We start from the raw sequence: 26,738 nt of genomic DNA on the forward strand, positions 1-26,738 counted from the left end.
TAGCCTCATGATTTTGTCATCCCAGGCTGTGTCTGAGTAGATTTGTCATGTTCCTCTCCTAGAGACCAAGCAAAAGGCCCCGCTGCAGGCTTTGGGGTGACCTTCCTGGTTCTGTCCACTCAGCCTGGCACTAGGACGCCCTTTGTAGCGAGGTTTCTCACACAAAAATGCTGGCCCTAGAGCAGGTTGAATGGGGTTGTTTGGGGGGTTGAATAATAAGCATGTATTTCTCTGTTTCATTCATTTTTCCCATATTACCTTCCCTCTGTCCCCAGAATTCTCAGGGTATCGTTGTGTTGAAAATCCTGGGCTGCTTTGAAGCACCAAAAGGATAGTTGTGAGTGAATGAACCCAGGAGAGAGACAAAACCGCTGTCAATGGAAGTAGAGCAGACGATGGTTGGTGGCGAATGCGGCCTTGCTCAGCCCGGGGCCGGTTGATGTGTATGGCCCATTTAACATGGTGCTGCCATGTCTTCCCTAGCATTGTGACTAGTTGCTTCTCAGCAGTTCTGTCAAGGACTCAGTGGGCAAGCTCATTTGCCCTCAATGTGAAGGAATCATGGCTTGCAGCAGTCCCATCAGGGGGTAGCCTGAACTCGCTGTGTCGGTCACTCTGGTGGCCAGTGCCGCTCACCAGATCGCTTGGGAATAGAGTATTTGGGGTTGGTGTTCTAAGCTTCTCAGTGCTTGCAAAGAGATCCACTGTGCTTGCAGCCAACAAGCATAGATGTGGAGGTGACCATGCCTGCAGGATGATCTCCCTGGCGTAGCTGTAAAGTGCACAGCTCTTCTGGCAGGGATTCTCCCCTTCCTCTGATATGGTCCATTTGCAGCTGGATTGCTTTTGTTCCAGCTGTGTGGGCAACTCTCTAGAACGTACATTAATGTGTTTGCTTTTCTCCCCTTCTCCTGTGAGACTGTGACCCTGTCCCGCCATGCAGCAGATGCCGAGGCTTGTTCCCTCAATTCCAGATGATACCCCTTCAGAGCTCGCAACTCACTTCCTTCCATAATGAGGGCTGCTTCCCTCCATCCATAAATGGTTCCTGTGGCAGGGTCCATCTCTCTCTGGAGAACAAAGAACTGTGGGAGGAGTTCTACACACTTGGCACTGAAATGATCATCACCAAATCTGGCAGGTGAGAGCAAACCTGTATCTCCAAGAATGCCTGTGGCATGTTACTTTCCACACTCACCCACCCACCCAAGGTAAACCCCACCTTCAGTTCCATCTGTGCAATTCTGAAGCTACTATTTTACCTTTCTGTCTCTCACCTGTTCTCTGGGTCAAGCCAGCCAAGTGCTGTGTCTGCTTACTAGTGACCAGGGTCACCAGATGAATGTGACGAGTTTGCATGTGCAGCATAACACTATAAAGTGTGCTCTGAGTGTGCAAGGTGCACACCATCCTGACCAAGCCATTCACTTGAGGGTCAGATGATTCCTGGATAACAGCTCTACAAGGTGAACTAAAGGGAAATCTCCATGCTGTGTGATCCAGTAAAAACAGTAATACCCCCGCTATCAGGGACAGTGACCAAGACAGTAGTTGGGATGCACTGCAGAAGCATGGATATTATGCTGAGCCTTTGGTAGCAACCTCACTGTGTTGTTTCAAAGGAGTGGCAAGTACTCCCCCTTTAAATAGTTTTACAGCCATATGCCCTATGCGAGCTCTCCAGATTCTGATATGGACTGTTGCTGTATATTATCTGATCTGGGTTTTTTATTTTCATTACACACAGCAGGACAAATTCTTCCCTCTGTTATCCCTGTGAAGTCCCACTGGCCCTCAACAGAGACAGTAAACAGCTTCACGGGGGTTGCATAGGTGTAAATGAAGGCAGAATTTGGCCTGCTGTATTTACCAGTGCAAGAAAGTCAGTGACTTGAGCTCCCAAGGAACTGCACTTCCTTCAAGTGTGAAGGCCCTAAACAAGAGCTGGGGTATCAGATTAGGGCAAACATCAAGCATACAGTGAAATCTCTTTCTGCTCTCTTCCTTTTCTCTATGTGCAGACGTATGTTCCCACCTTGCAAAGTGATTGTTTCCGGCCTGAACCCTTACTCTCTCTACCTGATGCTGGTGGATATTGTACCTTTGGACAACGCTCGGTATAAATGGCACTGTGGCCACTGGGAGGCAGTCGGAAAAGCTGATCCCCATTTCCCCAGTCACTTCTACCTCCATCCAGATTCTCCAGCTCCTGGCAGTCACTGGATGAAAGAACCAATCTCTTTCCAGAGACTCAAGATCACCAACAATACTCTGGAGCAGTGTGAACATGTAAGGAGAGGGCTGACCATTTCACTTGTACATAGAATAAATGTGTGGTGCTGCAAACCATTGGTTTATAGGGAGCACTGCACTATGGAGTTGTCTAATGCCATGACATGCTGTTCATACACAACAAGGAGAATAATATTCATTCTTTCATGTACCCAGAACTTATATTAATATTAATCAGAATTATATGTGATGGAAGGGCCTATTAGAGCACCTCACCCATCTCCCTACCAGGGCAGCTTTGTTCCCTACAGTCCTACTACTGCTGCTTTGTTCAGGCTACTTTTAAAAGTTCCATGCAATGAGGCTTCCGCCCCTTCTTTTGGGAGTGTGTTGCACACTAACACCTCACAGCCAGGACGTTTTTCCTGATGTTCATCTTAAATTTTCCCTGTCTCATTTTCATCCCTACTTATGCTGTTAGTTACCCTCCCCCTTTTGTAGCACCCTAAGATATTCCTCTCCCTCTTTGGTGTTTATATATACACTGTTACGTCCCTTTCTTATCTCACCCCATAACCATCACTTAATCAAGCTATTAACTATTTTAATCTCTCCTAATAAAACGGTCCTTCCAACCTCTCTCCAGTTTGGCAATAAATTTCTGGTAGTGAGATGCTCAGAATTGGACCTGGACCTGTTCCTAGAGGTGTGTTCACACCCAAGCCATAGAGGGAGGCTTTGCTACCTCCCTGTTCTGCCATGTATTACTTTCCAATATGCACCCTGCAATACATTGGCCTTTACTGTTTCCCTTGTTGGACTAAAAACATCTCATTTGTTGTAGGCCTTCTTCTCCCAGTGCAATCCCATACCATATGAACTATTTTTCTATAAGTAGCATTTTTCATATTGCCATCTGTTCCACAGATGTGGAGACAGTTCTACACTAAAGTGAAAAGGAAGGTTTTCACTTCAGTGTACAGCTCTGCAGGAAGTTCCAGAGAGATGAACCAGCAGAAGTAGACAAGTTCCGCCCCCAATTACCTATGGTGAGTAGGAAGGGCAAGTGGGTTAGGAGTAGGAGGTCCCAATTCAAAGAGATTGGGGGCAGGGGAGAGAGGTTGGAAAGAACCAACAAGTGTAAGATCAGACCCATGGATAGAGCTAAGGTTCAAATTTATTCTAGACTTTTGTTTATTTAAGTCAAATCTTCAGGGTTACGTGTGGTGTGGCATCACTTCCACTCCTTTTAACCTAATGTGATCTGTATTCCACTTGCACATGAGCAGTTATTTAAAAGTGGTGGTGTGCAACATGCTACTGCCTTTGAAGCCTTTCCAGGTGACTCTTCCAGGAACATTGAGTTCATCACAGTGATGCCATACAGAGTTCAACACCGTTATCAAATCCTCCTGACTGCTTGTTCTCTCTTTGGCTTTAGATTATATTGCATTCGATGCACAAATACCAACCACGATTCCATGTGGTGCTGACCAGCGCACATACACTCACCCTGCCCTGGAATGCTGTGGCCACGTTTGTGTTCCCAGAAACAACTTTTATGGCTGTGACGGCCTATCAGAATTCCAAGGTAGCTTTTCTTTCACTCCTTCCATCTTCTCTGTCTGTGACTTTCTGTGAACCTGGGGCAATTCAGGGGTAAATAAAGCTTCCTTCAAGCAAAATGAGTATTAGCACTAAGAGGTGGAAATTGAGGGTATGATGGGGAAAGGTTCGGGTACTCTGGTGCTAAAGCAATTAAAAATACACAAAAGTAGTTTATTAGTTAACACCCTGGAGACCTCGGTTCAAATCCTAGCTCTGAACACAAATTTAAAAGTGTGAGTTTGGTAATGTAGCTAATGACATTTGCCCACATCACAAAAAATACTCCATAATTTTCCATGGTTTTGTCTGAAGAGAGACCCAGTACAGGAATAGGCAAGGGTGCAATAACATCATCAGGACTGTGGTGTATTGGCTTGTACAGCTCATGTCTGCACCATAGCTGACTCTAGCATGTACTATCTATTCTTCACTTTAATCAAGACCACCAAAATCACTCTAAATATAAAAAGAATACAACATATCCCACATACTTTGCATGTGACATGAACATAATTGTGCCAGAACAAGAGAGAGAGCTTTTTCCTGCTTAACCTGTAGTAGCAAAAATAAGAAAACCCATGAAGTTTCTAATGGTCATATGGAAAATTTTCATTCTCTCAGAAACCAGCCTGTTGGTTCTAAGTGAAGGGCTTGCGAAATAGGATCATGTGGGCTATTGCCTTTGAGGACAGCATTGTGCCCCGATTTCACCAGCTTCATCTTCCAGGTTTCCGTTATTTTCCCCTTTCTGGTTTCCTGTCCCACTTGCTTCTTAAATAACCTCCATTTTTGAATGGTCTGACTCTGAAGCCATTTCACCAATAGACTGGGGAATATACACATAACTAACATGGCCTTTTTCACTCTCTCCCCTCACTCATTCTTCCCCCTTTTTCTCTTTCTCTCCACTTCTCTCTTTCTCTCATTACCCCTCCTTCCTCTTTCTCATCCTTTCCTCTGTCTTTTCTCTCTTCCTCTCCTTTCCTTTTCTCTGCGTTGTTCTTCCTCTCTTCCTTTCTCTTTGTGTCTCCATCTTTCCATCTCTCTCTCCTTTCCATTTCCTTCTCTCCCTCTGTTATCTCCCCATCACAGGTTACCCAGCTGAAGATTGATAACAATCCATTTGCAAAGGGGTTCCGAGAGAATGGCCTCAGCTCTAAGAAGAACCGGTAAGAAGCCTCCTTCAGCAGTTCCTGTTATGCCAAACTACTTAGGCCTTGTCTGTATTACACTTATGTGGGAAATAGCCCACCATTTCACTCCCCCCGCTGCAGCTCCATTACTGGTAGAGAAAATGTAGACAGAACCAGGGCCGCCCAGAGTGGGGGGCAAGTGGGGCAATTTGCCCCGGGCCCCGTGAGCTCTGGCCCGGCGGTGGTCTGGGTCTTCGGCTGGCATTTTGGCGGCGGGGGGCCCTTCAGTGCTGCCGAAGATGCAGAGCGACTGAAGGGCCCCCCGCCACTGAAATGCCCTGCGAGCCCTGGCCCGGCAGCAGTCTGGGTCTTGGACTGCATTTTGGCAGCGGGGGGGGGCCTTAATTAGCTCCAGGTCTTTGGCAGCATTTTGGCGGTGGGGGGCCCTTCAGTGTTGCCGAAGACTCGGAACAACTGAAAGGCCCCCCCGCTGCTGAAATGCTGCCGAAGACCCAGACCGCCGCCAGGTGAGTACAAGTGCCGCAGCTCCCCCGCTTTGCCCCAGGGCCCCTGAATGCTCTGGGCGGCCCTGGACAGAACACACTAGCCACCAGCATTTTAAGTACCATGTCAGTCAGCCAGAACAGCTTAAAGCAGGTTTAGAGGATACCAAGATAAAAAAAAAAACTGGTGCCTTTTCTATGCTAATGCTCCTGCGACTGCTACCACTAGGGTAGTAGGAGTGCACCAGTAGTAGCAAAATAGTAGAGATTGCTCCCAAAAGGCTAGTGTACTCTCAACTTTGCTATAACATTCCCTCTTCTGAGACTGCTTTGGTTCAGCTCTTGGTTATTCTGAATCCAGATGGGGTTCACCTTATTAAGAGGCACAGAGCCCAAGCCCACAAAGGCCTTATCTAAATTGGTCTTTAAAGAGAATATGGGAAACATGTTTAAAGAGTTCCCCTTAAACCCAGTCCTGGCGTGGTTTTACCAGCCTGCATGGATAGCGCTTAAATTGTTAGAACCATGGTTAAAACCTGTAAAGACCCAAGCTTGAGCATCATTATCGATATGGTTGTAACCATCCACACCAGCCAGACAAAGCATGCTAAAGACCAGTTCTGATGTAATAATGATCCAACAATGCTGTCCCACAAGCTCTTCTCTTTCCCCTGGTTTTTGTTGTTGTTCTTCTCTTCCTCCCTGTGCCTCTGCTGCTGCCATCTCTATTGTTCATCTGTCTAGAGATTGTTAACTCTTCTGGGCATGGACAGGAATGTAAAGCATCATGTTTACCAACCACACACACTAAATAAATAACAATCAACCAAGTTTGAACATAGGGTGACCAGAAAGCAAGTGTGAAAAATCGGGACGGGGGTGGGAGGTAATAGGTGCCTATATAAGAAAAAGCCCCAAATAAAATAGGGACATCTGGTCACCCTGTTTGAACATGTTTTTTTAAACTCAGCTTCATTATAGTCAGGGCCTCAAGTGTGGATGGAGAATAAACGAGAAGTCATTTGAAAGGGCAGCTTTAACCTGCTAGCTCATTCACTGTCTTTAGCTGTGCATGTGCACTAGAGAAATACTCTTGAGTAAGCTCTAGAATCATAGACGTAGAGTTTATCCATGTAGATTGATCATATGTACACCTCTGAGAGAGAGAATGAGAGCCCAGATGTGTGAATAGAAGAATGCTACTTGTTGATATATGTGTCTGAATATAAGCATTCTGGTATTTGAGGGTGTGTACACATGTATGTCTGTGTAATAAAAGAAATATGTCTGTGTGTTTAGTAATTATCATGTTGCTGTGTCTATGTATGTGCCCATGCTTGTTGCTAGTATGTCTAAATGTGTGTCCAGAAGTACAAATGGCATCCTTACATCCTTACAGTGTGGGGGGTGAGTATGTGTGTTTACAGCGGTGCAGGTACAGTATATTTGTCTGAATACCTGGAAATGTGCATCTGGATCGATTTTTGTATGCTGTGTGATGGCAAATTTGTTTTTCTCCTTCATTCTAGAGGGAAAAATGTTCAAGGTACTGAAATGGTCAAGCAAGCAAGTGCTGAGGAGACAGGCTGTGACCCCCTCACCGGTGAGTCTGTAGCCACACTGCAAGGATACTGGTCTCTCCACTGAGACTGAGCCACGGAGCAGCTCTCTACACAAAGCTTAGTGGTATGGGTGGGTAAAGCAAGCGGTTTCTCTTTGCACACCCAGCGCTTGCCCCGGGCTCACTTATGCTGGCTCTTCCTATACCAGGCTATGATTTTTCATATAATTTTACCATAACAAACCACTTCCCTCCAGTAATGATAATCATACAGCTGAACACAAGCCATTCCTAGAAAGAACTCACCACACCCAGTTCCAATTTCAATCCTCTCCTACCTTCCCATTTGGAATTTTAGCACAGCATTTGAGTGTTTCCATTGATTGTACTTTATAGACATTTGTTTTGTATTTTAAATCTGTGTTCCTATTGCAGAAGATAAGATATTGTAGTCTTTAAAGTGCTGGTCAGTTAAATACATTTTCTCATCACAGACGCATGGGTGGTCAACACTTTTGTGCTAGTGATTCCTTATGTGATGTCAGATTGGAACTCGGTATATTCTTAGCAGAAGTACACAAGTTGGATAAAGTCTAATATTTGTAGTGTAATACATCCATTTCACACCCCTTCTGCCCTCAGTCCAATTAGAATTTACCTTTTTAACTGCCCATACACTCACTCACATGCCATCCAGTGATCTCTGAAGGAATTGCAACTTATTTATTGTTAATAACATCCTGCACTTAACTTAAAAACATTTGTCCACTTTAGGAGGGCTAATTTTTAATTTATTGTTTAAAAACACGTCTACCCAAAATGATGCTGTGCTTTTATAATCACGGCAGGGGACATTTTGAGGTTTAAATTTCCCTTTAATCACTAAGGATGTAATAAAAACATGAAAAGTTCTTTGAGCTCCAGAGTGTTAACCAGGGAGAAATTTACTCGGGAGTTTACAAATGTGAGCTGAAGAGACAAACTGGGTAATAAAATGCACAACTAGGGACCAAACCGGCTAAAAGTTGGTCTCTAGCTGCCCATCAGGAGTTGAGACTTGGAGAAAACAGGCTATTCAGCACCTCCAGAGCCATAAGATCCTGGTCATAAACATTTCACAATATACTGGAGTCGGGGGAGGGAGCCTTAGGTTTGTGATTCCTGCCTGGAGTTTGCACCCAGGCCTGTGATCACAAGGATGAGGAACTTACTAACTAGAGATGTGCAGGGGGGAGAAATCTATACAAACAAATTGCTTCATGAAAGAGACAGAGCAACAGTCAGGTAAGGCTGTCCAGATACATGGGAATTCATGGGTTGTATGATCCCACAGCCAGACTTCAGGAATCCATGAAATCTCACAGGCTCTGCTTTCCATTCCTGGTAACACATAGGGATTCCTGTCTGAATTTCTGTTGCTGACACAGATATCATTTTTACTATCAGGTGCTGATCAACTGGTGTGAGAGCAAATATGGGAATCTCTCCAGTCAACTGAATGGGTTTTTTTCTTTCAGTATATATGTGAGACCACTCTGTTTGAAGTGTGCTTCCTTCCTGCAATGAATATATCTTATGTCTCTTTTTTACTGGCTTCAGCTTCCCTATAGAATATATGTATCCCATCATAACTTTTGTTCCTAGTTTCAGAACCAGTCATCTAGGATGCACCTTGTGAGTCTACTGCTGCATTCAGTTTCTTCTTCTGAGACATACAGGTATATGTCCTGTAACTCAGTCCCTCAGGTCGGATTCTTCTGTGGATTCTAAATACATCCTCCGTCTCTCTGGGTTCAACTCCTTCCTTCTGTGAAATGCCTGTATTCTCTCTGGGTATCTAATTCTGGCTTCCTGTCTCATACAGTGTATGTATAACATGGTAGATGCAGCCAGGCCTTGTTCTTTTTTTAACTGAGAAAATATAAATTACATATATAAATACACAAAGATAAAAAATTGAATCCTTTTTTTTTAATAATAAAATATATTGGTAAAAGAATTCCATCATAATAATAAACTTAGAACAGCAGCAACTTTTATTTAATTCCCGAGGGCTTGTCTACATTGAAAATGTACATTGGCATAGCTATGTGTCTCAGCAGTGTGGAAAAGCTACCTGCTTCCAGTGTAGACAGTGCTAGGTTGATGGAACAATTCTTCTGTCAAACTAGCTAGAGTCTCTTGGGGAGGTGGATTAGCTACAGCGATGGGAGATGCCCTCTTGTCGCTGTAGTGAGTGTTTGCACTAACGGCTACAGCCATGCAAGTGCAGCGCGGTAGCGTTTTAAGTATAGAAATAGCCTGGGGACAGAGATAATATCACAGGTACCCTCTATCGAAATCCATTATGTATGACTTCATTCTCGTATTATTCCCTTTTGCTGTGAGACAACACATTATTGGGGATTAAGAAATAACACCAACACCCTACAAATGTCAGTTATTCATTGCTTTTTGGATGGTGAGTAGAATCATTAAAGTAATCAAGGAGGGAAGACCAAATGGACATGAATTTCTTTTTTGTATTTGGGAAAATGATGTGTGAATTCTTCCATTTCTTGCATATGCCACACATAATATAACCAGTTTGTGTTAGACTTTGGTGGCAAGACCAATTTCCATGAAGTATTTCCCAGCTAGACATAACTTTCTAATCAGTTTTATTTTTTTACTTTTTAATCGTGTATTTCAGTTATCTGTCCCTATTCTATTTTCTGGTTGAAATTTTATATCTGCTTTATTAATAATCTTCCCAGGTATCTTGATTATCTTTATCCAAAAATGATGCTATTGTGGGGTAAGTCCATAAAATGATGTTGTAGACAGCACTTCCCAGTCCTTCCAGTAAACTTTCGCTCCATGCCTGCAAAATCTTAAGCATATGCATTAGCGCTATGCATGTGAGTTGTCCCATCGACTCCTTTATTTTATTGTTTATTGATTTAATGTTATGACAATGTAACCTTGGTGGGATATAGTAGAGTCTTATACAGAAACAATTGTATAACGTGGATGTACACCGCTGATGTCAGAAGCTAAACTAGTGAATTTGCAAGCTGATTAAATGTTCATGTTCTGACTTATTCTGTAGTTTGTAAGATAGATCTAATACAGTGTATTTGTTTACAAAAAGAAAATCAGCATCCTACTTTATCTGAACCCCCAAAATCCAAAAGATTAGGATATGTCGTTCTGGGTTTGACCCTTCTTCTTTTCTATAATAGATGGTGAAAACCTAAAAACAACTTTTGTTTTGCAAAACCATGTCAGTTTGGGTTTTTATTCAGCAAAACCCATACCCAGGGCTTATTTTGATCTGAGTCCTGGTTTAGTTCAACCCCCAATATTCAGTGTTTATACTCTCCATGTTGCTTCTCTTTCCCTTGTATGTATTTTAACCTACAGCTGTTGGTTGCTGCCTTCTCACTATGAAATGAATATGTACTGGATTTGGAGATGATTGGATTCTTCCTTCGTTGTTGGCTTTTCCTTATACAATGCCCCGGTGCACTAATATGCTGGCACTTTCCCATGCAGTGTGCAAGAAAAGCAGCACTGTGCTGTGTTGTGCTTTGTGGTTACTCTCCTCCTGGGTGCTGTGTTGTGAAGCTGTTTGTGCTGTCATGTCCCATTCAATCTGTAAAGTCCTTTCAAAAAGGTGTTTTTGTGGATTTGAATGGGATGGAGTGCTGAGCAGTGTCTGGGAAACACAATGGGCTGACAGGAAAACAGTGCAGCTAACATCAGGAGTCTGTGAAAACTTGAAAGAGCCTAAGGCCCCAACATTTTGCATTTGACTCTGGACTGTAGCCTTTGAGCCCAAACTCAGCCTGCCCTGTTAAGTGGCCGTTAAGTGTTTCCCTTCTTGTCTCAATGCTAACTAGCCAGTTGGAAGAAGTGAGTGCATATTATAGAGGGGATGGGAGGGGGGTTATGAGTATGGGAAGGAAGGGAAGAGCAGCTTCATTTCTCCAATTCACAAGCATAACTCTTTGGCCAGATAGCTCAATCCACAAACCTGTGAAGAAGCAAAGCCTAAGTTAATACTGTAATATACTATACTAGATTTGCATGAGCCCTTTTCACCCCACGGTCTCAAAGTCTACCACAAACTACACACAGCACCTTTTAAATGCAGCCTCCTCTGGGGTGGGAACAGGCGGGTGACCAGGACACAGCACACTGCCTCACAGTTCATGGAGCTGTTACCAACAGGCCATCTCCAACCAGCGTGTTTGTGTTTAACTCTTTCAGCTACTTTTGTTTTCCCAAAAGTGATTTTGCTTTTTGTGAACACAGATGGTTTGGGGACCAATGCAATTTGTGGCTTTGCAGCCCCGCAGACCTCTGCCTGCTGCTGAGCCTCTCACATGGGTCTGGGCTATGACTATCTGAACAGAATGTTTAACAAGTGGCAAACCTAAGCATGACAGCTGATATCCCGGGAAATAGCAACCAAAATTGTCCACTTAAAAAAGTGCAAAAGAAAAGGTTGCAGCACCTGAGCGGTAGTAAGCAGCTGTCAAGAAGCCCTTCCTTATGCTACAGCATGAGAGGAAATTGGATTTTTTTGAACCAACATGTGGAAAGTTCTGCTCACTGGGGAGCCTTTCTGAATAATAGCAATACTTTGCACTTTTCTAGCACTTCATGTGGGGATCTCAAAACACTTTACTGACATCAGTTGATTTTAGCTTCACATCCCCACGTTTGAGGAAACCGAGCCCTAGAGAGAGCCTAAGTAACTTGCCCAAGGTGAGATTGAGTCAGTGGGAACATCAGGAATAGAATCTCTCTGTCCTCACTCCCAGTTCTCTGCTCAGTCCACTAAATATACTTCTTGCGGAAGTGTCTGCTCTGCTTAGAGAGCAACTTTTGCATTTTCTTTTCTTTCTGTCCCTTCTGAGATCTTTGAAGTCAGTGTCTAGCCAGGACACTGCTAGTAGGTTAGCTTAGATACTGGAGTGTTCATTAGTACCATTGTGTGCTGCTCCAGACCTAAAAGGGAGTAATCCTGCCACCTCCTCTAGGGGCAAGTGGATTCAGTGTGCTCTGTCCTTGCGGGCATGCTGCCCCTTGCCGATGGGTCTGTGTGCACATAATCAGGGCCCTGAGTACTCACCAGCAAGCTGGACCTAAATTTTATGTCAGTGTCTCTGGATTCCATAGCAATCTGGAAGTTACATGTCTGGTTTATTAGAAAAAAATTAATGCAGGATTTTAATGAATAGTCAGGATAGTAGCACCTGTTGTTTATTTTGTATTAAATTACATTAATTGTAGGTCTTCCCTTCATTTTCATTCTTCCAGAGATACATACATGCAGCACTAATACTAGTATCAAAGGTGGCCAAGGGAGGTGTGGGCAGCTGGGTCTTTTGGCATTTGGGGAAGCACAGGAGGCAGTTTGGGATAAGCACATTAGTCCCTCTGAAATGATTAATAGTTAAAATGCCGACCTTGCTATTTTTAGGTTTCAGAGGTAACACCCCACTGAGATGAATATACTGCAGTTCATACTTCTCTGAGCCATTGTTTCAGGCTGCTTGCAGACTCAGGAAGACCACGCTGCTTCAGTTGTACCCAGTTCATGTTTTTAACGTTCTCTTAACAACCATGAGGGCTAGAAACAGTCTTTTTTTAAAAACAAAAATGAAGGCTCATGTTCTGGCACATAATTCTGCAGCCAATTCCACAGCCATGAAATTGTGGCGTGCACGGGGGCCTATATCCAGTGAACCTCTGGCTACCAAGCAAAACTGGAGATGGCAGTGACAAGGTTTAACACGTGACTTTCAAGGCCACCTCTACCCAAAAGGATCATTACTCCTCATCTGGATGTCTATTGCGTCTCAGCACTCCTGACAGTAACTTGGAACCTGGCAAGCCTACTGGCACAGAAGATGTTGGGGTGGGGGGTGGTTGCGTTCTAGTAGCTGCAGCTGAGCAGTGGGGGTGCAGCCCATTCAGAATTGTATAGGATCCAACCCCAACAACTGAGGCCGCAGGGTTGCTGACATGCTGATCTTTATTGTGCCAATACCACATGGGAGTGGTTCAAAAGAAGTCGGCAATGTGATAAGGTATCCATGTGGGCCAGCTCAGCACGAAGTCCTGCTATGTGTTAGCTGCTAAAAGGCGGCGAGAGGGTTGAAATGGACATTAAAAACTCTTCACATGCTATGAAATTGGCCAGAAAAAGGTTGTTTTGTTAAAAGCACTGAGCTCAGCTCATTGGAGAGACAAAAATAAATGCTGTGTGTACTCCTCCCCTTCTCCCTTCATCCCATATCCACTGACGTAGGCCATATGCATTCCCTTCCAGACGCTGGGGGCAGCTCCTGTTTAGAGTCAGGTACAATATGATCTTTACCCACTGCTGTAAATGTGCTGGGCGCAGAGCTGTACACATCACTGACTTTCCCCTTCCACTACCCCACCCCCAGCCATCCCTCTCCTTCCCCCTCATCCCTCCCACCCATCCAATTTGCCCATGGATTGCTAGAGGCCAGCCCTTCACATCTGATTTCTCAGTGAACAGCCTGAGGCACGCTGGGGACAGACAGACAGAGGGTAATGTGTTAAATTCCACCTTGGCGGTGGTGAATTTCATGGGTTTTGCTGCTATTAGCCACACTTTCTAGCAATTATAACAAATTCACTTTTCTTCCCTTTTTAAAACCTCTCTATCTGCTCGAATGGCTGAGAGAGCACTAGCTGTTAACTAGTAATTGGTAATTAATGACTCCACCTCCCCATCAATCAGCTGGGAGGAGATGAAAGGAATGGGTGTTTACAGAAAATATGTGTTGCGAGAAATACAGATAGTAAACATCCAGATGAAGTGGACGAGGGAGCTAGTGCAATGCCTTTTATTGGTGTATGCGGTAAGTCCTGATACATTGGACAGTCTGGTGGTGCACTTGTCTGAAATCCCCGGCGGTGCTGTTGCTGTGCAGTTGTTAACTGAGTTGGATGTTAATCCAGCTCCCCACTAGTTTGAATGCGACCCTCTTTTCTCTTTCTTCTCCCATCTTCTGCAATGAAGGCAAATCTCAGGCTCTCTGGGCACATCTACACTGCGATAGAAAACCTGCAGCACTGAATCCCAGAGCCCAGTCGGTGAGTTGGACTCATGGGGCTTGGGCTGTGGGGCTAAAAATTGCAGTAGATGTTTGGGCTCATGATGGAGTTTGGGCTCTGTGACCCTCCCCCTTCCCGGATAATCAGGGCCCAGACTTGGGCAGTCTACACTACAATTGTAGCCCCATGAGCCCAAGTCAGCTGACCCAGGCCAGCTGCAGCCATGCCTGTGGGTCTTTTATTGCAGTGTAGACATATCCTCTGGTTACGGCCCCCATATGCCTTTCCATGGCAGAAAAAGTGTCACTAGAAAATCAGGACTGAGAAGGAGGATTCAGTCGCTGCTTCCCCCTTATCAGTGGGGAGAGCAATGAGTCATTTTCAATACTGTTCTGCTTGCTGCTGTAGCACTGGGGCTGGGAGAACTGAAGGAGAAGGTCTGACCCTGGAACAATTTGTCTTCAGATCTTTTTCATGTTCTTTTTAACATATAATTGAGGAGTTTCTGTTATTCCTTGTCCCAGAGCTGCTTCTATCCAGAGCCTCAGGATCCACAGTCAGCCTATACAGGGTGAGGGGCCCACTCTTGACATTACCCGTCTGTTTGGTTTATTTTCCATGCTCTCATCACCTTTTCCTAGATTTCAGGAGCTAATATGCCCTCTTCCCTATGACAGGATGAGAACAAGGGGACCACCGCTCATCTAGAGCCAATGCAAGTGTGACTTGAAAGGAAGACAAGTTTAGTCCCTTATCCTGAACAGGGAGAGTGATGTTGCTTTGCATCATCTGTGCTTCTCAAGGCTTGTCTACACCTACAGCACTGCAACGGCACAGCTGGAGCTGGGGTGGGAGATCTTTGCCGGCCACCTCCCCGAGAGGCAGTAGCTATATCTACATGGGGTGTGTGGGGCGGGGGTTTATTAGGTCACTATAACTACGTCACTCAGTTATACCGATATAAGTTGGTAGTGTAGACCAAGCCTCACTCTAGGAATAGGACCCAGATCTTGTGCCCCCCAGTCCACTGCCTTTACCCCAAGGTCATCCTTCCTCTCCCCAAAACAGAGCTGACTCTCCTTCCCCATAGGACCTTCTTTCCACTTCCAAATAGTAACCTCCCTTTCAAGGGCCAAGCTCCCCAATTCTAGAGATGTCCTTAGCGGTCCTCTGCAGGGGAAGAACCTGTGGTCTTCTGTTTGACATTCCTCCTTCCCCCCTCCACCCCATCTTAAGGGGAAGTCATGTAGATTGCTCCTGGCTCTTCAAGGGACCTGACCAGTAGATTAACCCTTCCCACAAAAATCCTCCTCAGGTGGAGTCTTCCCAGGCGTCAGTAACCTGTCACTCTACAACTACTCAAAAAACATTCTTCTTGATCCCACTGTGCTAAGTGCTGGCACATTACCCCTTCAGGACTGGGATGCCCCAGAGCGCAATGTGCTGCTAGAAATGGCCCATACTCCCATGAGAATGGAAATCCCTCGTCAGCCTAGCACACTCTTGGACACCTCAGCTCCAGTGTGTCAAAGGGCCTGTGTGTAGCAGGAGCAAGAGGAAGGCTCCTGGGCCTACCAGTGCAGGAACTGGGGTCTAGGGTGGGGTTATATATTTTTATTTCCAACCCTTAGGTAGAGTGAGGCAAGGAGCAGCATTTTCAGTCTCATCCCACAGCAACAGAAAGACACCATTACCAGTGCTGTCCAGTTTTCACCAATGCAAAGCACAATATGTTGATCTTGGGCAATGGGGTAGTGATTACAGAAGTGATCTGCAAATGTTGCTATTCAAACCCTTTCTGGGCCAAATCCTGAGGCCTTGATTCTGTGTTTACTCAAGGTAGCTCACACTGAAGTCAATGTTGTCTGAGTGTAAGGGGCTCAGGATTTGGCCTTGTGGTAATGAGAGTTTGGATTTTCATCCCCTACAGAATGTTCAAGATTTGGATCCATTCATATCATTAGTGTCGTGCAGCCAAGTTACTGCAGATGACAATGAGTTGCAATAAGGGAGAAGAGAAAATCCCTTTTATTAAAACTAGAGCATGCGCTGGTTACATTCTGAGATCTAGTCATAGTGTGTGACTGAGATGAGTGTAAATAAACTTAGAGGAGGGGAGTGTCATACTGGGGTTCAAAGATAAGTAATCTCCCTCAGGCTCCTAACTACTATTGCTGAAGGTGTCTTTTATCACTATTTAATTTGTTTCATGTGCCAAACTAAAGGTCTGGTCCTGCTGCCATTAAAGTCAGTGACAAAACTTCTGTCTATTTCAGAGGGAGGAGGATCAGACCTGAAATCAGCTACAGCAATCTAATCATGCCATTTGAAATGAGCAGAAGACTGGAACACAAGATTTTGCCAGTGGAATCAGACTCTGATCCATCAAGACCAATATCTGGCCTTGGCAGTGATCAGTATTTGAGCCACCACCCTTGGCCCCTAATATACATAGCCAGTAATGAAATGCTGTACATAGATGCAAAAAAATCCCTTTCTTGGCCGGGTGGTGGTCGGTTTATGTCCTGAAGCATGAGAATTGATTAGCCATCTCTTAGCACTTGTAAGCACAAATGTTATTGGTCACATTCTCAGGATAAACTCATTAAGGGCCAAACTTGAAGTCATTAGTTTCTACTCAGCCTTGAATTAAGTGACTGAATGACTACAAACACTAGGCCTTGTATAGTCTACACTTAAAAGGTTAACCTAGTGTAGAATTGTTGTAGTCGTGTTGATCCCAGGATATTAGAGAGACAAGGTGGGTGAGGTAATCTCTCTTATTGGACCAACTTCTGTTGGTGAGAGAGACAAGCTGTCGAGCTTACACAAAGCTTGTCTCTCTCACCAACAGAAGTTGGGTTCAGGAATAGAGATTACCTCACCCACATAGAGATGCAGTAAATACCAGCAAAACATTCCTTTTGCTGGTAAACTTATACCAGTTCACCAAGCAATACGCACTATACAGGCAAAAGGACTTTTTTGTTAGTATAGCCGACTCCACGCTTTTGCCAGCATACCTATGTCAGCAAAAAAAATCACACTCCTGACCAACAGAGGTGTGCCAGCAAAACTTTTGAGTGTAGTAAGAATGTCAGGATTTGTCCAAAGAGAATAAATGTCTGTTGTGTCAGTGGGTACAATGCAATAGAAAATTGGTGTGATTAAAAAAGAAAATAAATTATACTGCTGAGCCTTGTTGAAGGGACAGATATAGTCAGTAGGTAACGCTTTGGTGTTCCCTTAAATTTCTGCTGAGGCCAAATACCAATGGGGTTGAAGACCTCTGTTGACAAAAGAAAAGGGATCTTTCAGTAATATGTTATGAGAGTGAACAGTTACATCAAACAATTATTTCATTCATCTTGGGAGAATCCGCTTTTTAAAAATCATTGTCTTCCTGAATTGATACAGTCCACAGTTTCAACAGTTAAATGAAACCACAAGCTCTGTGTTTGGAATGCAGAAATCTGTTTGGGAGATGAAAGTTTTATCAAAACCCCAATACTGCCAGAGGGAAATCTCCTCTGTTGTCTGCAATTAAGTTATTTTTTGTAGGTACATCTTCAGCTGGTATTTTTGGTCTTGTCTCTATTTGTTTAAAAGTGTATTAGCAGTAAATCAAGGTGCATTTCCCCTGTAGGGTTTCCTGTATGTCAAAGCCATGTTAATTCTCTTTGATTTTCTTCCCTCAGCCCCAGCCATTGCTACAAATCCTTCCTTTCTTTGTCCCTTTGGACATCAAAGGACTGCAAGGGGACAGCCCTGGGGAGAAGCTCCTCCCTGCTCATTAGCCTTCATAAAACAGGAACTCACCTTGGCTAGCGTAGCTTGGAGTCCCATCCTAGCCCCAGTCACTCTTGACACTGGATCACAGAAGGGCGCTCTCTTTCTTTGGGAAATCAAGCCGCCTGATTTTCAACTGGACTGTTTTGTTTTTGTGAGATAAGAGTTCTGGTGGATCTCTCGCCTACAGTGACTTCCACAACCTCTCTGGCTTCACAGTACATGGAAAAATGCAATCTTTACCTGGTAGGTGACTCTTCCATGTCTTAGTGTGCGGGGTGGATCTAAAATTCTGGTAGAGATGGGCTACAGTTTTTTAAAAATTGGGAGGAGGAAGAAGTGTTACTCACTGGGTCATCAGGAGCAGAGGACAAACTGAGGTTAAGTCTGCTCTCTGTGGATAATTTGAGATCTCCTGTCACTTTTTGTAAGACTAGTAGGGGTTTGTCTCAATGTCTTTGCCCAAAATTCTCCAGGCACCATTGACTTATACAGTGTGAGCATATGCAGAGGGTTGCTGATGCTGTGTGTCCGGTTTGTGAAGCACCTCGGGTTCCTTTGGGATTTAAGGCCTGATAGGAATCTAAAATAGTTGTATATTATGTTGTTAAGGGGATAAAGACATTTCTGATCCGTATTACAGAATCAGCTTGATTTTGGGTTTTCTCTGCCTTCCAAGAATGAAAGCAGCAGGCAGGGATATTGTCATGGTCTCCATAAGCTTTCATTCCCTGGGGAGCAACATGTTGTGTCTTGTATTGGTTGCCAAGGATTTTTATTTATGTACTTTTTTTTATTTCTGTTCATCAGTCCTTTTTAACAACACCCTGTAAAATCTCTCTAATTGTGATGTGAACAGATTGTGTGTAATGGCAGGTCAGCACTGGGAGAACAAGGGCCAGATTCTGATCTCAGTTACACTAGTGTCAATCCAGAGAGAACTCCATTCAGTGATGTAACTGACACCTGAATCTAGACCTAAGGTTCTGCGCTTTGGATGAGGATTGCAGATCATATACCCCTTTGGTGTACACGTTTCAAACAGCTAGCTATCCTCTGCTTCCCTTCCCCACCACCACACTGTGCTGATTCATTTGGAAAAGCTTAGGTAGATATGTGACTCAAATAATTTTCATCTCAACCATAGCTGTTTTTTTTAAAAATCTGTATTGAAATTAATATAGGAGTATAATAGTGATTTCTGCTACATCTAGTAGGACTTTGACTTTACAGACATCGGATGTACAATGAAGGGAATAGTCTATCTTATACCACTGTATCTAGTGAAGGGTTCCAATTTTTTAAAACTATATTATTTTCTCATATAATTGTTTGTATCACACAGCACTGGAAATCAGAAACAGTCCTGATGGCCAGTGAGAAATAAAGCCATAGTACTTATGAAACACCCAATGTGGGACTGGATAAGCGGTGATGAACCTTCCACTCTCCCGAGGTTAATGCCAAAAGCATTGCAATTCCAGGAAACTGAGAGCTCTCCCACTTAATGAATGGGGTGTTTTTATTGTCATTTACAAGCCTGGGAGCCTTTTGAGGGGGGGGTCAGAATTATTGGCAAGATTTCTTTCCCAGATAAAAGAATGAGGAATACTTGTGGCACCTTAGAGACTAACAAATTTATTTACGCATAAATAAATTTGTTAGTCTCTAAGGTGCCACAAGTACTCCTTGTTCTTTTTGCTGATACAGACTAACACGGCTACCACTCTGAAACCTTTCCCAGATACTGTCACTGGAGAAGAAATCCTTCTGTACAGTAGATACCAAATGACTGGTAGACTCCCACTCTGGTTGTGTAACAGCAACAAATGCAAATGGAATTGAAACTGATTTTAGTGAAGATGGCAGACTTATCCTGTGTCTTACTGGAGATTTTCAGTGCACAGAGATCCTGTCCTATACATCTCACAGGAAATCCACCACGAACCTTCCAGTAGCTCAGCACTGTGGTGTGTTTAGGGGATTCACTGAAGAGGGCTGGATTACTTTCTGGGACACTTCTCTAGAATCTTCCATCCACGAATCTCAAAGCACTTTACAAATATGAACTAAGCATCCCCCCATGAGACAGGAACATACTATTTTCAACACTTTGCGGTGGCAAAACTGAGGCTGGCAGGTTTAGTGACTTGCCCATGTTCTCAGAGGAAGACTACAGCAGATCAGGATATAGATCTGAGCCCTCCTGATTCTTAGTGCCTTGCTTCATGCACAAGACCACGCTTCCTCTCCAATTCTGTCTTGGTACAGAGAAAAATATAACTTTAAAATGTGTAGTGCACAGTGTTATCACCGCGTAATGTTAATAGCAACCAGTACCTTTAAAATAATGTTTGAAAGCCTAAAATTCCTGAAAACAAATGTTAAACTATAACTATTAAAATAAATCCTAAACTCAAATCCAGGCTCTAATAAAAAGGAAACACAAATGTGAGAACTCCATTGAATGACAGATTGGAAACCTATGATTAAAAATCAATTGAAATAATGAACCTAAAATCTTTAGAAAGTTTCTTTTTAAGGTTATGAACTGAGCTGGTCCCATATGGGCCTTGCACTTGCCCCAGTGCTATCTGAACAACATGTGTCAAACCTTTCTGCAAGATGGTTCCGTTCCAGTATCAAGGCATGGTCAGAGAGGAAATAAATGTTTGGCTGTTTGCACTATACGCTAATTAGAGCTGGGCACAAACACGGTGGTTTTGGTTTTGCAAAATCAAACTGGAGGCTAGATCCTGTAAATAGCTCTGCATCAGCAGACCCCTGTGCTTGTGTGGAGCCCCATTGAACTCATTGGGTCACTATGTGGATCCATCAGTTGGATCTGTTGTGATTCAGATCCAGATCCAAGCATAGACCCACCCTGTCTCTGAAACTCCTGCCCCTTTTGGGTATCTCAAGTTTGGGCACCCAAAAATTAGACACCAAAATAATGTTTTACCTTTTAAAATCTTTGCCCCAGTGCTGATTATAAATATGGCCATGCTGCTGTTTTCTACAGTATTTCGCTCATTGTGGGTTCATTCCTATGGAGCCTGATTCTGAGATCTGTATTTGGTTTTTAATTCAGTACTTATTGAGGCAAAACTCCCACTGAGTTTAATTCCCATTGACTTCACCATATGTCTTGCATGAGTAAGGACTTCCAGAATTTTTCCCAGTATCTCATTTGCTGGTCTTGAATTTGTTTACAAAAATGCTAATTGTAGAATACAGTTGGGGGAAGGAATGAGTATTACCTATCCTACCTAATCTATCAATTAAATCAAATCTGTTTGCATGTATCTGTTTCTGGATTTGTTGAAAATCAGCCCAATTTTATTGTAATTCCTTTTAATATGTGCTCTGAACTGAACAACAAAATGCACAAGCAGCTTTCATGTCTCTGCTAGAGGATATGAGAAAAGCCTTAGTAAGAAGATGTTAACAGGCTAATGTTAGTGAGCCAATTAGGTGTCACTTCTTAGCCAGTTCATTAATGTTGGATCAAAGCAGGAAAAGTCTAAGGGTGGAGGGTCTTTTATTTATTTATTTTTTTAAACCACCTAAAGGCCTTTGCAAACTGACAGAATTGTGTTTAAATGGTGTTTGCATCCTAATCTTGTGGAAACAACCTGTTTGGTTTGCACTGGTCTTCTTGCATGGAAAGTTGTATCCTGGAAAGGGTCTGCTTTCCCTGGAAAGAATTGGCTACTTTCCATGTGTATTTGTTTAAAGATGTTGCTCAGGAAAGTTGTAATGAGGTGACAAATTCCCTTGTTTCTATATAGGACCTGATGCAGGCTAAGACAATCCCCTGTTAAAATAAATGGCTGTGGATGGCTGATAATGTATCACTCTCTGTTAAGCAAAAGTGGACCTGCTTTTGTTAACCTGATGACAGCATTGCTGTTCTGAATACCTTCAAATGGAGAGTCACATATATTTGATCAATACCAACATTATCATAAGACCATGGGCTAAACCCTGATGCACCAGAAACCAGTTGGGGTTTTGCCATTAACTTCAGTGTGATCAGGTTTTAGACCTAGGAATGGAATTGGGTTTGGGTCCGGACTTCACTGGATAGCATTAGTGATCCTGTCTACAGTGTGACACTCTTTCCTTAACCTGTGTATTATATCATTTTAACAATAGCTTGAATAAAATGTATAACTACTGTGATGGGGATCACATTTCACCACAGTAGCCTTTGACCTGACTAAAATGTGCTTTGGTCTTATAGTGTAAAGGGGCTGAATCATGTTTTAACTGTTTCCAAACTGTGCTACAGCCTTGTACTTAGGGTTGTTAGACAGTTCAGGAACAAAGTTTAAAACACACAGTTGAATTTGCTATACTCTGCAAGACCAAAACATTCCCTAACAAGATTGGGCACTATTGTGTCATTAGCAGGTCCCTCAGAACAACAGGAATTACCGTGTATGTCGGACCAGTATGGGGAGAACATCCCCAAATAAAACAAGGTTATGGTGAAAAATTAAAGCAGTAAAATTTCATTTAATGAGAGGCAAGTGAGCTTTCTTTTCCCACAGTCTACAAATACTGGGCAAAACACTGCTTCATCCAAAAACTAGCCATGAGGTACATATAATTTAGAAGGTAAACTAGCACTTCTGCAAAGAGCAAAAAGACATTTCACATCACAAAGTTACTGTATGTAGGAACCGTCAGGTCCAGACATGCTCTCCCAGGTGTTCGGGCTGAAATATAGGAAGGGAAAAAGCAACTAACTTTTTGTCTCTTTGAAAATACGAGTTGTGCCATATACCTTCCCAAAAGTGTCTGCATGATTTGGGATCTCTCTAAAAAATTTTCAAAGGGAATCACTCAGTGATCCCTTTGCTTCTTGCCTATTTGACTGCCTCTCAGTCTATGTGAAGTCCCATATCTCTGGCTTTGTCGTCACACACCTGAATTTAGAACTTTCTGTAAGAATAGGACCCCATCTGTGGTACAGATGCCTGCTCAGAAGTCCATAGGGCTCAGGAACATAGTTAATCCCTGACTGCACTATAAAATGGAGTCATATTGCAAATGACTCCCCAGGCATGGTTGTAGTTGTATTGCACATGGGACCATTCTCCACCCTCTTAACTGACTTCCTAGCCCTAGCAAATACATTTAAAAATGGCCTTCCATTTTTGAAAACCCCACCGTGGTCTAGCTCCACCCTCCCTCTCTGATCTCTTGTCTATCTACCAACTTCATTCCTCAGGTTTGGCTCTTCTATCTGTCCTTTTTTCACTGTCCTCTGGGATTGTTTATGTCACTTGTGCTGCCTCGTCTATTCAGCATTCTCTCCCCTTCCATGGCACTTAAAATCTTCCCATTTTTCGTAACTTTCAATTTACTCTCTCTGTATAAAATGTTTTGTGTGACCATGATTACATAAGAACATTGGTAGAGTGAAATGTACAGCATTGTGGATCCCCGTCTGAGTACTGAATGGAACAAGTAAACTTAGCGTGATGTACGGCAGGGGTAGTCAATTATTTTTTGTCAAGGTCCAAATTTCTTGGTCAAGGTATTGTCAAGGTCCAGACGCTAGAGAAACATTTTTCACACCGCAATAACAATAAAGGTAAGAATAAGTAAATAAAAATATTTTGCAGTCCATTCAATAGCATCTGGCAGTCCGGATTTGGTCCGCGGTTTGCCAATTGACTACCCCTGATGTATGGAGCTTAAATCTCTACCAACAAGGATATTGCCCCCGAAAAACATCTGCAACAGGCAGCCTGTCTGTTTACTGAGCCAGGATAGCCAAAGGTCTTTTCAGGGAAGTTACCTCATTGTAGCCAGTTGTGACCGCACACCACACAGAGACTCCACAGTTGTAAGTGGGAATAAAGTGGGGATCTACAGCACCAAAAACATAGGTTTCTGCTGTCTGAACTAAAGGAAAGCTCCATAAGCTGTGAGATAGTAGTGGGTTAAATAGTTCTGGAAGGCCAGTCACTATGTGGAGTGGTGACCACATACACTGGACCAGTCTACTACATCAGCATGTGAAACTCTACAACTGGATATGTTCAGGCACTGACACTGAGAGGAACTGGTATTGATGCTGATTCCCAACGCTTTGTCTTCTGAAGTATTATGGTGCTATTTCAGGTTGACTTTCCTCCTCACTGTCTGAGGTATCCTCTCTTTACTCTCTCCTGGTAGATGTGAAAGTTCAGTGTGATGCACTTCCTTCCTCCAGCCTGGAGCCTTACCCTCAGAGCTCCATTGTGGTTACCCTAGAAGACATGGACCTCTGGATGCAGTTTCATCAAGTAGGAACTGAGATGATCATCACCAAGTCTGGCAGGTAAGGAAGGCAAGAAAGCAGTGTATGCCCCCTCCCTGCAAACTGCATTCCAGAGCTTTCCTAAGAGGTCACTTGTGGAAAGGCCACTCTTAGGCTGTTTTTAAGCCGATTATATTGTTATCCTTCTCCCCTTCCTCCCAGAACAAGTGTAGCATCAAGGTTTACGGAAAACTCCGAATTAGGAATATCACCCAGGTCACTTAGTGTCTGGTGCCAGTGATTAATTTTTTAATGAAAGAGGTGCCGGGGCACAAGCAATTAGGTGCTGGGGCTCAAGCAATTTTTAATTTTTATAACTGACGCGACAAGCCCAGAGATGCTCAGCCCTGGCACAATTTAAGCACTGCCTGGTACCCTGAAAACCCCATTCAGTAGCTCCTGCATGCAGCGGTTTCAGTGCCCTCTGCCCATTGCTGTGAAGCTGGCACACAAGGATTGAGTATTAGATCCTATTTGCCTCATGCGCACAGGAGCGCCGCCAGCTTTTTTGGCGCCCTAAGTGGCGGAAGGTCCTGCCCCTGAAATACCGACAACGACCGGGATGGCTGAAGATCCGGCCGCCGCGGTCGCTGCCCCCCAAATGTTAGTACCCTAGGCGACTGCCTAGGTCGCCTAATGGGTTGCGCCGGCCCTGGATGCACACATATTGATGCTGCATTGTAGGCAAGTCCTTTGAATATAATAGACAAAAAGCTAGTCTAGGGCACATTGATAGACTAAATAATTGGGATGTTCTTGATGGCCAGCCTGGGGAGTTGGCACTCAAGATGGACACTGCAAAGGAGAATGAGAGCGGAATGTATGGCGTTTGGTCTGTGTCTGTGAACAAAAACAAGGCAAGGAAAAGACAGGATCTGGGGCCCAGGCTGCTCTTAAATTGAAATCCTGCATGCTCTGGAGTGCATGATACTCTAGCTGTAAGCTCCAGAATATATGTGGAATTGTAATTCATTGTGCAAGATAAAGCCAGCAGAGAGGGTGCCAGAGCCTCTGAGACTTGACACAGGAACTTCAGTGGGTAGGAAGAGCTGGGAAACAAGTCCTTGCAGTGTAGGGGCTAAAGGCTCTTTCAGGGTCATAAGGAGGAATGGAGGTGGTGGGCACTTGCTAGGGGAGCACTCAATAGATTTTCAAATGTGTGCCGCCTACACAACTGTTTCTAAGCTGTTTTCCATCTCTGCTACAGTTGCACCAGGGCTAGAAACAGTGTAAGCCTGAAACCTGGGCTACACTAACTTTTTCTTAAATTTCCCACTGCTGCATTCTGGGGGTTGTAACAGTAGGAGCACTAGAATAGACAGGCCACCTGCAACTGCTGGCCTTTTAGCCACTGTCTCATCTAGACCTGCTCTGAGCTGGATTAGACAATAGGCTGGTAAAAATGCTCACAGCTAGTCTACGCTAGTGGTGCTCTCACCAGCAGTTTACCTGATAGAGAGCAAATAAGACCTAATACCTGATTGGGTCATTAAAGAAAACCCAATACTTTTTATAATGCAGCTTTTATTTCTTCTTCAGACGAATGTTTCCACAGTGCAAAATCAAAGTCTCTGGCTTGATCCCGTATGCTAAGTACCTCATGCTGGTGGATTTTGTGCCAATGGACAACTTCAGGTACAAGGTAAATACTTTTTTAAAAAGTTATTCTGTCTGCTCTTTCTGCTTAGTGAAATAAATCCCTCTGCAGAGAGCCAGTGTAAAGCCAGGTACCACTGAAGTCACCATACATCTTAAATGGGACTTGTGTCCTGGACCCCTGCACAAGGCGTATCCATCTGTATGCTCCAGGCACTAGTTGCTCACCAGCCCGGGTTAGGAAGAAATGCCCCTCAGAGCACTGCACAGTAGATGCTCTCTGGAGGATTTATGCCTTTTTTTGAATCAGCCCCTAGAAAAATAACCTTTCTTTTTTTTTTATTTGTGAACTGTGCAAATTTGATTTTGAATCACAGACACAATAACCGTTCAGCCATTAGTTACTTAATGTTTGCAAAGTGCTTTGAAGGCAGTAGAGAGAGCGAGAGCAAACTGGGGCCTGAACTTGGACACTGACATGGGAGCATTATATAGTGCCTCTGTGACAGCCGTCAGTCACGCTCCACTGTCTGGCAAGGTTACCTATGTTAGAGATCTCCACAGCAGGGGTCCCCAAACTATGGAGTGTGCCCCCCGTCGGAGGCATGGAGGAACATCCAGTGGGGTGCAGGGCAAGGCCAATGCCCACCCCTGGGAGGGCAGGGAGGGAGTGCCACCCAGCCCCACTCCACCCCAGCCGCAGCTCTGTTCAGGCTCTGCTCTGCCCCCAGCCTAGCTTAGCTCTCATTCCCTCTCTGCCTCCAAGCCAGCTCTGCCTCCAGCCCAAGCTCCTCTGCTGAGAAAGCCTTGGCTGTGCAGTAATGGAGGTGGGATGCGGACTAGGGTGACCAGATGTCCAGATTTTATAGGGATAGGTCCAGTATTTGGGGCTTTTTTTTTATATGGGATCCTATTTC

General features: G+C 44.0%; 1 protein-coding gene across 3 annotated transcripts in view; it reads left to right on the top strand.

The window, feature by feature from the left end:
* LOC123351286 (T-box-containing protein TBX6L-like) overlaps window positions 1-26,738 on the top strand; it is a 59,866-nt gene that overhangs the window by 24,228 nt on the left and 8,900 nt on the right. The window contains exons 1-7 of one of the 3 annotated variants that reach the window (XM_044990589.1): window positions 853-1,141; window positions 2,022-2,289; window positions 3,674-3,823; window positions 4,933-5,009; window positions 7,006-7,079; window positions 24,102-24,246; window positions 25,765-25,867. In XM_044990589.1, coding sequence (XP_044846524.1) covers window positions 975-1,141; window positions 2,022-2,289; window positions 3,674-3,823; window positions 4,933-5,009; window positions 7,006-7,079; window positions 24,102-24,246; window positions 25,765-25,867 — 984 coding nt within the window. In that variant the 5' untranslated portion in view covers window positions 853-974. Of the gene's footprint in view, window positions 1-852; window positions 1,142-2,021; window positions 2,290-3,159; window positions 3,282-3,673; window positions 3,824-4,932; window positions 5,010-7,005; window positions 7,080-24,101; window positions 24,247-25,764; window positions 25,868-26,738 lie in introns of those variants that run through there. The other 2 variants (XM_044990591.1, XM_044990590.1) reach the window with 2 other exon arrangements.

Source organism: Mauremys mutica, chromosome 16 (assembly GCF_020497125.1).
Source record: "Mauremys mutica isolate MM-2020 ecotype Southern chromosome 16, ASM2049712v1, whole genome shotgun sequence".
In the NCBI taxonomy this organism is placed as follows: Eukaryota; Metazoa; Chordata; order Testudines; family Geoemydidae; genus Mauremys; species Mauremys mutica.